This window comes from Monopterus albus, unplaced genomic scaffold (assembly GCF_001952655.1).
Source record: "Monopterus albus unplaced genomic scaffold, M_albus_1.0 scaffold22.1, whole genome shotgun sequence".
Taxonomy (NCBI): Eukaryota; Metazoa; Chordata; class Actinopteri; order Synbranchiformes; family Synbranchidae; genus Monopterus; species Monopterus albus.
In genome coordinates this window covers 2,367,670-2,378,534 of record NW_018127902.1, presented here as the reverse complement: position 1 = coordinate 2,378,534, position 10,865 = coordinate 2,367,670, and the positions used below count along the sequence as shown (strand labels likewise).

Sequence of the window (10,865 nt, the reverse complement as noted above, 5' to 3'; positions counted from 1 at the left end):
CCAGACAAACTGGCACTGAAACTGCACAATCTGGGAATGCCTGCAATGATGTGTCATTGGATTAAGGACTTTCTCACTAACAGGCCTCAAGTGGTGAGAATTGGAAGCTGCACATCATCCACACTGGTCCTGAACACAGGCATACCACAGGGCTGTGTGCTCAGCCCAGTTCTCTTCACTCTGTTTACCCATGACTGTGATGCCATTTACTCCACAAATACAGTTGTGAAGTTCGCAGATGACACCACCATAGTGGGTCTCATCTCAGACAAGTTTTGCTGCAGTTGCCACCCACACAGGCAAGAGTCTGTTTCCCTCCAGGAAAAGGTACAGATAAAGACTCAAACAAACAGACTGAGACACAGCTTCTTCCCCAGAGCTGTGAAATCAATCACCCCCTAACCCCTAGTCTCTCTCACACACACACACACACACACACATAACCTCCCCCCTATGGACAGACACAGACAGAACACTGGCCCTCTGCAGACACACACCCATGCTCACACCTCTTCCTAAAGACTGAGATTTGCACTGAGCCATGTTGACATTTGGCACGTGTTTTACGCCGGATCCCCTTCCTGACGCAACCCTGATTCAAACCCAGGTCGCCGCGACGAGAGCGCTGCACCTTAACCACTAGCCTACCAGGGACAGCTCTTTTAAGCCAAGAGCTGCCGGTAAAAAATTTGTTGTGCTATGCATAATGACAATAAATATTCTTGACTTGACCTTGACCTTGGTCCTCATAGGGAGCTGGAGCTCCCCCTTCAGGTCAAGGTGTTTTATGTTAGGAGATGAGTCAAGTTTGACAGATAGCCCATGGTATAAAATTCAAACCGGCCCTCATACAACTGGGCATACAAAATATATGTAGACATACACACACGCACACACACACACCTCCTTCTGCCAGAATATTCTGATGTGTATATTTAAATGGGCTCTCCTAGGTGTCTTCCTCATACATATGAATGTTTGTTAATCTCTCTATGCCACTTTAATTTAATATGCCTGACTGTCATGAATGTAAATGAACAGCTTTGCTAAAGTATCTAAACACAATTGGGAATCGTTTGAATGAACAGCTACAAGCAGGTAAACACTTGTCCCCCTGCTTGTTTCCTCCTTCTCTTTCTTTTCCTCATTATTCAGCACTTAACTCTAAAATGCCACCCCTCTTTCCTATATGCCCTCTGAGTTCAGACATTACACCTCCATTTCTGCAGGTCCCTTGCTAACACCATTATGCCATTCAGATACCATTTGATATCATCGGGATGAGTGCTCTGCCTCTTGGCATTCAGGCACTCTTATCTGATTATACCCAATTGAATCAGCCTGCCAGCTCTGCTATCATACTGCAATTCAAGCTCGTCCAGGTATGGGAAGCTTGAAATGTGGCATCTTTGATCAAAGCCTATTCAGTTTGACCCCTGTAGGATGTGTGATGTAATGAACAATTCTGTCCTGGATGTATTTATTGTTATTACATTGTCATTATTACAGTAAATATGATCTTAGTAAATGATTGCATTTATAGACTGACCATCGTAAAACTTTTGCCATGTCATTGGCGTAGATGCTATGGCCAATTATTTCACTGTTAAGGAGCAGACAATGCAGATTAATGTTCACTGTAATTAAAAAAGTTAATGTTTGCTTTGCTGAAATTTAATTTATGTGCTCCAATAACCAGGGAAAGGCTGTTTAAATGATGAAGGAAGCAGCATTTGTACTACGCTCATTCTTTTCTTGCAGCAATGATGTTTGCAAACCAGAGGCATGGCTGAGCTAAATGTACCGTTTACTGTGCTCGGGTTCATCACTTAATATGTTTGCCTGGCAATGTGGATTTAGAAAAAAAAAAAGAAAAATATTCATATGCAAAACCAAGTGTGCTGCTAACTACTGTAAAAGAGTGCATTTGGTATGAATACATGTACCGTTACACCCCTAGTAGACTGTCCTCCCACTTCTCACATGGTCAAGATTTGGCTTGCTGTTTCTCATTAGTTAGAAGTTAAAGGTTTTGTGAGAAGTTGAGGTTAAAACATGACTTCTCCTGTGATTCTGCCATTTGACAGGAGGCAGGCTGTTTGGTAAAAGGCATGTTAGTTATGTAACAGAAGGGCCTTGGTGAGTGTGATAATGATTCAGAATGGTCTAACCGGGTGCTTTTCTGTTGCATAACGAGTTGACACCTCTGTCTCTTCCATCCACGCACACATAAACGATTTATTTAATGAACTGCAGAAGCACAAACAATGCACATGGCTGTCTCATACTGTTATTTCTTTAAGCTCCTCAAGCAGCTCGTCCGCCCTGCGTGTACACACCGGTATAGGAATGAGCAACATGCTGAGTGCACGCTTGTAAAATCGCTGTGGCTGGTGAAGTATGATCAAAAGTTAAGAGTTGACAACAATAAAGCAACAGTAACAGCATCTGTAGCGGAGCATTCTGTGTGTTTAGTATGTTTGTGTGTAAAATATATACCTCTAGTGTTTCATTGTGAATTAACTCTAAAAGCACTGCTGTGTCTGATTTGTGAAACAGTATTGCAAATGAGGTTTGCAGATCTGCTACCGTGTTTCGTAGTTTTTTTGAACTCTTTATACAATCAACAGCTTGTTTAAGGTTCACACTCAGAAATGTAAAAGCTTCTTTGTTTACCCAGAAATTGCATCTCACTTTTGTGGCATTTGTCTCATCAAATGAATACCCTGGTAAACACACACAAAACCAGCATAACTCACTTATCTTAGGTGTTGTGCCACCAACCTCCAGAGCAGTTTCAGTGTTGCCCTAGATTCTAACAGCTTGTGAAACTCTTTTGAAGGGATGAATAGCACTCTTCCAAAAGGTGTTTCCTCATCTGGAGCCTGTGAGTAGGTAGCATTTTTAAGTCGGAGAACACCACTCCGTCAAAGTCGGAATGATTCATCACAGGATGAAATCACCTACATTTTTTCCCTCCTAACATCTTGTGCCACAGTTTTGCTTTTTACTATTTTTGTACATGACAGGATATTAATTCCTTATGAACTGTCATATTTGTTATGTTTCTCCACTCATTTATTTAGGTTTTACCTTTGTGTCCTTTCTGGTGCTACAGCCACAGATCTGGTTCAAGGCTGTTGAATTTAGTTGTTTCACTGTCAATGAAAAGAGAAAAACATTAACTTGTCTTATTTTGTTACATTTTATTATTGTTAATAATAACAAATATGCATTCCATTATGTTTGTACAGTGTCAGTTGTTCTGCAGGAGCGAAAATACTTTATGTGGGCAAAAGTATTGTGACACGCCTCTTATTTATTGAATTCAGACTCATTGCCACAGGTGTATAGAATCATGCGCCTAGCCACGCAGTCTCCATTTGCAAACATATGTGAAACAAAATGGGTCATTCTGAAAAGCTCAGTAACTTCAAGTGTGCTACGTTGATAGGATGCCAGCTTTACAATAAGACAGTTCGTGAAATTTTATCCCTGCTGCATATTCCATGGCCAAATGTAAGGGTATTACTGGAAAGTGGAAGCATTTAGGAGCAATAGCAACTACGCTATGAAGCAGAAGACCACAAAGCCACACAGTGGGGTCAGTGACTGCTGAGGTGCATGGTGCGTAAAAGTCACCAACAGTCTGCTGATTCTATAGCTGAAGAGTTCTGAACTTCCACTGGCATTAATTTAAGCACAGAAGCTGTGCAGCGGGAGCTTCATTGGATGGGTTTCCATGGCTGAGCATCAGATGGACTGGTGTAAAGCACACTGCCACCGGACTGTGGAGCAGTGGAGACGTGTTCTGTGGAGCAAAGAATCATGCTTCTTTGTTTAACAGTCACCTGGGTGATTCTGGGTTTAGCAGATACCGAGAGAACATTACCTGCCTGACTGCTTTGTGCCAACTGTGAAGTTTGGTGGAGGAGGGATAATGGTATGGGGATGTTTTTCGGGATTTAGGCTTCCGGTGAAGGGCAAGCTTAATGCGTCAGCATACCAAATGACTTTGAACAACATTGTTTGGGGAAGGCCCTTTTCTGTTCCAGCATGACTGTGCCAAAGTGCACAAAGTAAGGTCCATAAAGACATTGTTGGATAAGTTCAGTGTGGAACTTGGCTGGCCTGCACTGAGCCCTGACCTCAACCCCATCAAACACCTTTGGAATGAACTGGAACGGCGCTTCTTGACCAACATCAGTGCCTGACCTAGTGAATGCTCTACAGAATGAATGGGCACAAATTCCTACAGAAACACTCCAAAATCTTGTGGAAAGCAAAAGGGGTACCAGTGCTATTAAGGTCCCTGTGGGTTTAATGGTCAGGCATCCCAATACTTTTGTCCATATAGTGTATATAGTTTATATATTTATTTATATTTTGTGCCCTCATCTGTCAGTACACTGCACCTTTTCTTTTTTAAAATTTGCTTTCTTCTGTGTTATTTGGCATTTCCTTAAAATTACAGGTGTTTCTTTGTTGAATGGAGGGCTGCCTGACATGTTGAGCTGTTTTGATTTCTGACAGCTAAAATATAAATCATGGCATTTCATTGTCCTCAAAGAAAGTTGGTGGGACTCTGGGTTTACTTGTTGTCAACCATACAAATGTTTGTAAACAAGAAAGCGGTGAGTCTTGTTCATGTAAGTCACTGTTGGATCGCTCTGACTCATACTTTATTTTGTGATGCTCACATCATAAAGAAATATGTGAATACAACCAGCAGGATGACTCCCTACATGGCCATCCAGCCTCACAGATGGACATCTCTGTGTATCTTTACAGATATCTCTCTTTCCTAAGGGTATTGTTTGCTCTGTGATACATACATTTAAACCCCACCAGTACCAACAGGTTTTGCTTTATTTAACATGATAAATAGGGATGTAATGCTTGGTCTTCTCTTAGCATCTCTCTACAGGCATGATTAATGTTGTGTGATGGTGTGTGTGTGTGTGTATGTTAAGCCCTATCGGAAGTATAGTTTTTCATTATTGCCGTCACATTAAGGAGTTTGAGCTGAAATAGGTCATTGCCAATATTCTTCATGCATTTTAAATCTCATGTAATTTACAAAGCAGTGATTCCCATTCACAGCGATTGGGTAATGCAGAATATTTGCTTTGCCTTACCCGAGTCAACCAGTGCTCTTCTGAAGTATCGGTAAAATGCTATTGTGTCTTGTTTTTCAGGCACGTTACAAGCAGAGTCTGGACCCCACAGTGGACGAGGTGAAGAAGCTGTGCACGTCGCTGAGACGCAACGCCAAGGAGGAGCGAGTCCTCTTCCACTACAATGGTCACGGTGTGCCACGACCTACTGTTAATGGAGAGATCTGGGTTTTTAATAAGGTACCGTGCACAAACAGGAAGCATTTTCTCATCTTCACATAAACTCACCATAGAGTTCTAGACCTTTACTAAAACAAGGTTCCAAGGAAGCCTTGTTGTCTATACTGGAGCTGGTAATCCCAGCATGTGAAATTTCACATAACATGCAATTTCTGTCTCCTCTTCTACATGAGTTGATGTGTTTATAACATTTATTGCATGATTTTTATTAAAACCTGTCAAAGAATCGAAGGTTCCTTCAGCTCTTTTGTACCTCATCTGATGAATTTTGAAGATTAGGCAAATAGAACCAATAACAGATTAAACAGACTGCATAGTGTGAAATGTACTTTTTTTAAATTGTTATTATTGCTTTTACAGTTTACATAGTAAGACAGCAACACACTCACTACCTTGTTCTTTGTAAGCTGCCACTGTGTGGGAGTGATGATTAAAGGGGACCTCCACTGATTTTGCACATTAAAGCTCCCAGGTGATGCAGTATGTCTACAATTATAAGGGGAAAAAACAGTTGTGTAGAGCCTTTCGTGGCTAAAGAGGGAGCTTTATGACATCTGATAAACTGCCTCCAGTGATGACACATAAGTCGGCATCAGTTGGGGCTGATAGTCTGGGAGGATGAAGTTGGAAAGAGATGAGCTGTCCAGACCTCTGGAGCATGCTCGTCATCTCAGTTTGAAGCGAGAGGCTTGATACTTGAACTGTCTTTCATTGAGTCCAACAGTGTTGTATAGAACTGTAACAGAAGATAGAGAAAGAAACAACAATGTGTTGTGTTTTCGTCTTTGCTTGTTTTTCCACTTTTTTCTTTTAAACCATTTGGAAATAAAAGGGACATATTTTTGCCACATCAAGACCAGCTTACTCATCAGGCAAAATACTACTCAGCCTGTGAAAACAGTTGTACAACATGTTCTGTGGCTCTGGACGAGCCTGGACAAGTCAGAGTCAAGATCCTCGATGATGTCTTCAAGCTTATTCTCAGTTTCAGACATAGAAGGCCTGTTTCAAACTAGATGGACACAGGAGGTTATTGGATACGGGGGCATCTATAGGCACTATCAATTCTGTAGGAGCCAGCGTTTTTGAGTTTGACCCATACTAAGACTAAGTCAGGATGACTCAGCATCTGTTGCTTCAGTTCTTTCTTTAATGACTCTAGAGTCTCTTGAGCACCTCAACCTTACCGAAGCAAAACACGAAATCGCAGCATAATTCATATGTTATTAATACAGGGGTCTCATTGGGTTTCGGACCCCCTGAACAGCTCAGTGACATTTCAAGGGGGGGTCTCAGAAATGCTCCTAATCATTTTCAATTTTTATACACAGTATAATTTATTTCCAAGTAAATTTACATTTGATTGTTGTAAAAAAAACAAAAAAAAAACAATAATATTTGGCGATCACTCTATTTATGGTGTTATATCAAAAGTGATCGTCACCCAGAACGCCCACAGCTGCTTTTGTTGGGATTAAACTGTCATAAAATGAAAAATTATAGGCACTCTGCATCCCTGTGATAGTACAAAGGTAGCATGTATCTTCTGAGCTTTGATTTTTTTTTAAGACATTGTAATTGTGTAATCGAAATCATCGCCACTGGAAGTGGTAGCAGTTCAGGGTGCAGTCAGCGCACAAATGGACTTTACCTGCTGCCACTAATGCCTGTAGCATGGTTGGCTGGGACATGCAGGGTTTTATTTATCATGGCTCATGAGCTGCTGTCGTGTTATTTTGTGCACCTGTGTGCATCTGGGTTTGGTGTCAGATCAGCCGTTCATAATGACCGGCTGGAGCGCACCTCTGACTTACGAATCAGACAAAATCTTGTTCACTACCTTGTCCTCAGAGTAAGCAACCACTCACAATGATGCACCGTCTGCTGTCTGGGCTAGAGATGTAGCCTCCACGTCCCCAATGCACCATGGGGCCTTATACCTTCTACACCTCCTCTGTTCTTTGCCTTTTATTTCACATTTGATCCCTTTTCCTATAAAATGTAGTTGCTGTGGCCATTGCTGAAAGAGGAGATCAGTTGGTTTTTTGTGTTGAAGCAATGCCTGGAGTAGTAGTTGGTCATGTAGAACAAAACTTTCTAAGATTTATTATTGCAAGTATTCTCATTTTTCTCTCTTTCTCGGTCTCCCTCATTATAATGGTCTCTTTTCAACTGCCCTCTCCTCTGCTTACACTCTTCATCAAGCAGATGACCAGTTAATAATTAAACACAAATCTATAAAAGTGAGTTATCAGCAATAACACGATGCCCCATCTCTCATTTCTCACTCTAACATCTTCTCTCTCTGTTTTTTTTCCTTAGAACTACACCCAGTACATCCCGCTGTCCATTTACGACCTACAGACGTGGATGGGGAGCCCGTCCATTTTTGTCTACGACTGCTCCAACGCAGGAATCATTGTGAAGTCGTTCAAACAGTTCGCCCTACAGAGAGAACAGGAGCTGGAGGTGGGCAGCTGCACAGACTAATACACTCATGGTTTACGGCATGTCACAACACAGCAGCCGTGAATTAGTAGTAGGTTTGTAATTGGGAAAAAAAAAACTTTTCAAAGAATAGGTGAGTCATGCAAACACACACAGTTTGTGTTCAGGCAAACAGAGTAAATGATCCTTTGTTATTTATGAGTTATTAGTGGCAAAGTGGCTGATTTATCACACACCACAAATTACTCACACATATGCACACCCACACTCTCTCACACACATACTCAGATATACAGTATTTCTAAAGCAGGCCTAAGCGGTGTCAGTGAGTCATGACTCGCAGCTTGAATCCTCTCTAATCAAATTCCAGGATGTCTTCAGTGCTGTGATCCAGTGATCAGAGGGGCAGCTGCCTTTAAATGAGGGGTTTTGGTTTAGTCTTGGGCACACATAACCCTCGCACACAAACAGTGCAGATACACACCACTATCCGGCTCAGCCCTGTCGCTGCATCATCTTTTTATGAAGTTTTCTCTCTCCCGGCTATGGCATGCTATGTGAATTCCTAATGAGATGGCACTGTCATTCATCTCAATTATTCATGGAGAAGTTTCAGCCAGACTGTAGATCAGCTAGAAAATGAGAGAGGGAGAGAGAGGTACAGGATGAAGAGTACGGAGCAGAGAAATGAGACTTAGAGAAAAGAAGAGCTGCTGTGAACGCTATGCTACTCATGAAGGCAGCAGCCAAACTGCTGAGTCGCTGCCGTGTTTGTCGGAACTTGTCATAAGTGTCTCTCCATCCCCAGCCGCTCCAGCTTTTTCTGCTTAAATTTGCAGATGTCATGCAGGGCTGTAGCTTCAGTGCAGGTGTGCCTACTGTATGTGCAGCACAACATAGCAGTTCCCTTTATACTTGTACGTACATGTACTGTGTGTACATACTTGTATACTTGATGCACAGGTCCACACGACTTGTTGTTGAGATTTGGAGGGTGTGCATGTCAGCTTCTCTGGAGCGTCTGTGACCCCTGGTCACCCGTTCCACCCTTCTCTGTGCAGGTCTGAAGTGGCATTTACACAGATTTCAGAGAAGCACAATTCTGCTGTTCATAATAATATTATGACCAGTTCTACAACTTATAGTAAAGGCAAGTAACGGCATACTTCAGTAGAAGAGAAGTAGAAAAAAATCATCCCAAGTTTAACATTTACACCACCTGCAAGAAATGTATGGTACTACAATAGTAGTATCAACAGTACATGAAATCTGTGCTCATACACACAGAAAATTAGTCTCTATTCATTTTCAGTGAGACACGAACAAGTCCCTTCGCAAAGCATTATGGAATTCCAGGTGAGGTGAAAAGGGCTTACGAAGCGACCTAAGGGGAGGGGTCAGAAATGAAACATTTTTTACTTTATGCAAATGAAGGCGCAGCAGGAGGTGACACGGTGAAAACTGATGAAATGGCTTGTTTAGACAGGTGATAGTAAAACCTCTGTGGATGAGAGAATAATAGTTGCAGTCTCTCCTAGATGACCCCTGCTTCTAGATTACACTGACAAAGAGAAGATAAATGCAGCTTGGCACAAGTTTTAGAATTTGTCAGATAAAGTGATGAGTTACTGTAACTACACAGACAAAGACATGTTAACAGGCTGGCGTGTACACATTTACTGTTACAAATAAGACTGTTGTCACATGTCACTGTATCACCCTGCATCAACACGCCCACAGTGATGAGTAAGAAGTGGCGGAGGCGATGGTGCGTGATTTATCTGCTTTCATTGGGTCTTCACTACGGATGGAACGATATGATTTAAGCCATGATATGGTGTGTACAATTCGATTCAATCACGATACAATTAAAATTTCAAAGACAACAATGCAGGACTCTTACCTATTTTCACAGTTCTCCCAGAATCGTCCAAAAATTCAAAGTTGTCCTGAACTGAATGTGGATTGTCTTTGGTTTTCTACATTATTTTTGTCTACTATTGTGTTCAGTCATTATTTCTGTCAAATCTAAAGACCACAGCTAAAACTTTGGGCTGATTAGTGATAGCATTTTTAGTTTTGACAAACAAACAGCTCAGTGGTTAAAGCACGTTTCTTTCAATTGAGACTTCTGTCAAAAGTAAAACCTTTCCTTTCTTTTAGAGACTTTGAAAGAGCAGTCCATGTCTTTATTAGGTCAAGGTTGTATTATTGTAACACCCTCTATATTTGTACTAATCAGGCCTCTGTATTACATCTTGGTCCAGAATGCAGTGACTTGTCTTTTAAGAGGCACATGTAAACAGGTTCATATTGCTCCAGTCCTTTCTTCACTACATTGGCTCCCAGTCTGTTGTAGGATTGACTTTAAAATACTGCTGTTTGTTTTTAGAGCTCTGAATGGTCTGGCACCCCATTACCTGTCACAGTCAGTACAGTCATTAAGATCTTCAGAACAGCTGCTCCTGGGGGGTCCCCAAGTCGAAGTCTATGCTGACAGCCCTGAAGCTCTGGAATAGAAAGAAAGAAAGTCACTTTCGGCTTTTCCCGTTTAGGGGTCGCCACAGCAAGTCGCCACAACAAATCGTCACACTGACGACTCGCATGCTGACATTTGGCAAGTGTTTTACACCGGATGCCCTTCCTGACGTAACCGTGATTTGAACCCTGGGCGCAGCAGCGAGCGCTGCACCTTAACCAATAGCCTACCCGACGCTCTGGAATAGCTTACCTATAAATATTAGCTCGGTATCAGACTTGGAATCTTTCAAATCACTGCTTAAAACCCACTTAGTTACACTGGCTTTTGCCTTATAATCATAGTGAGACACATTTACTAACAACAGAAACCAGCTAATCTCCTGGTTTCTGCTTGTGCTGTGCTGTTTTAATTTGTTTGTATTTAGTTGTGATGTTTTCTACTATGTTTCTGGTGTTTTAATTTGTATGCGTTAATTAGATGCTTGTGAAGCAGTTTGGTAAAACTCATTGTTTTTAAATGTGCTATATAAATAAAGTTTGATTTGATTTGATTAATAACACATCCTTTGGCACACAAGG

The 10,865-nt window shown here is 41.6% G+C and overlaps 1 protein-coding gene across 1 annotated transcript in view; it reads left to right on the top strand.

Annotated features, from left to right (window-relative positions):
* The window catches only part of rptor (regulatory associated protein of MTOR, complex 1), a 186,077-nt gene that overhangs the window by 56,640 nt on the left and 118,572 nt on the right, over window positions 1–10,865 (top strand). The window contains 2 exon segments of the mRNA XM_020594142.1: window positions 5,199–5,357; window positions 7,680–7,826. Coding sequence (XP_020449798.1) covers window positions 5,199–5,357; window positions 7,680–7,826 — 306 coding nt within the window.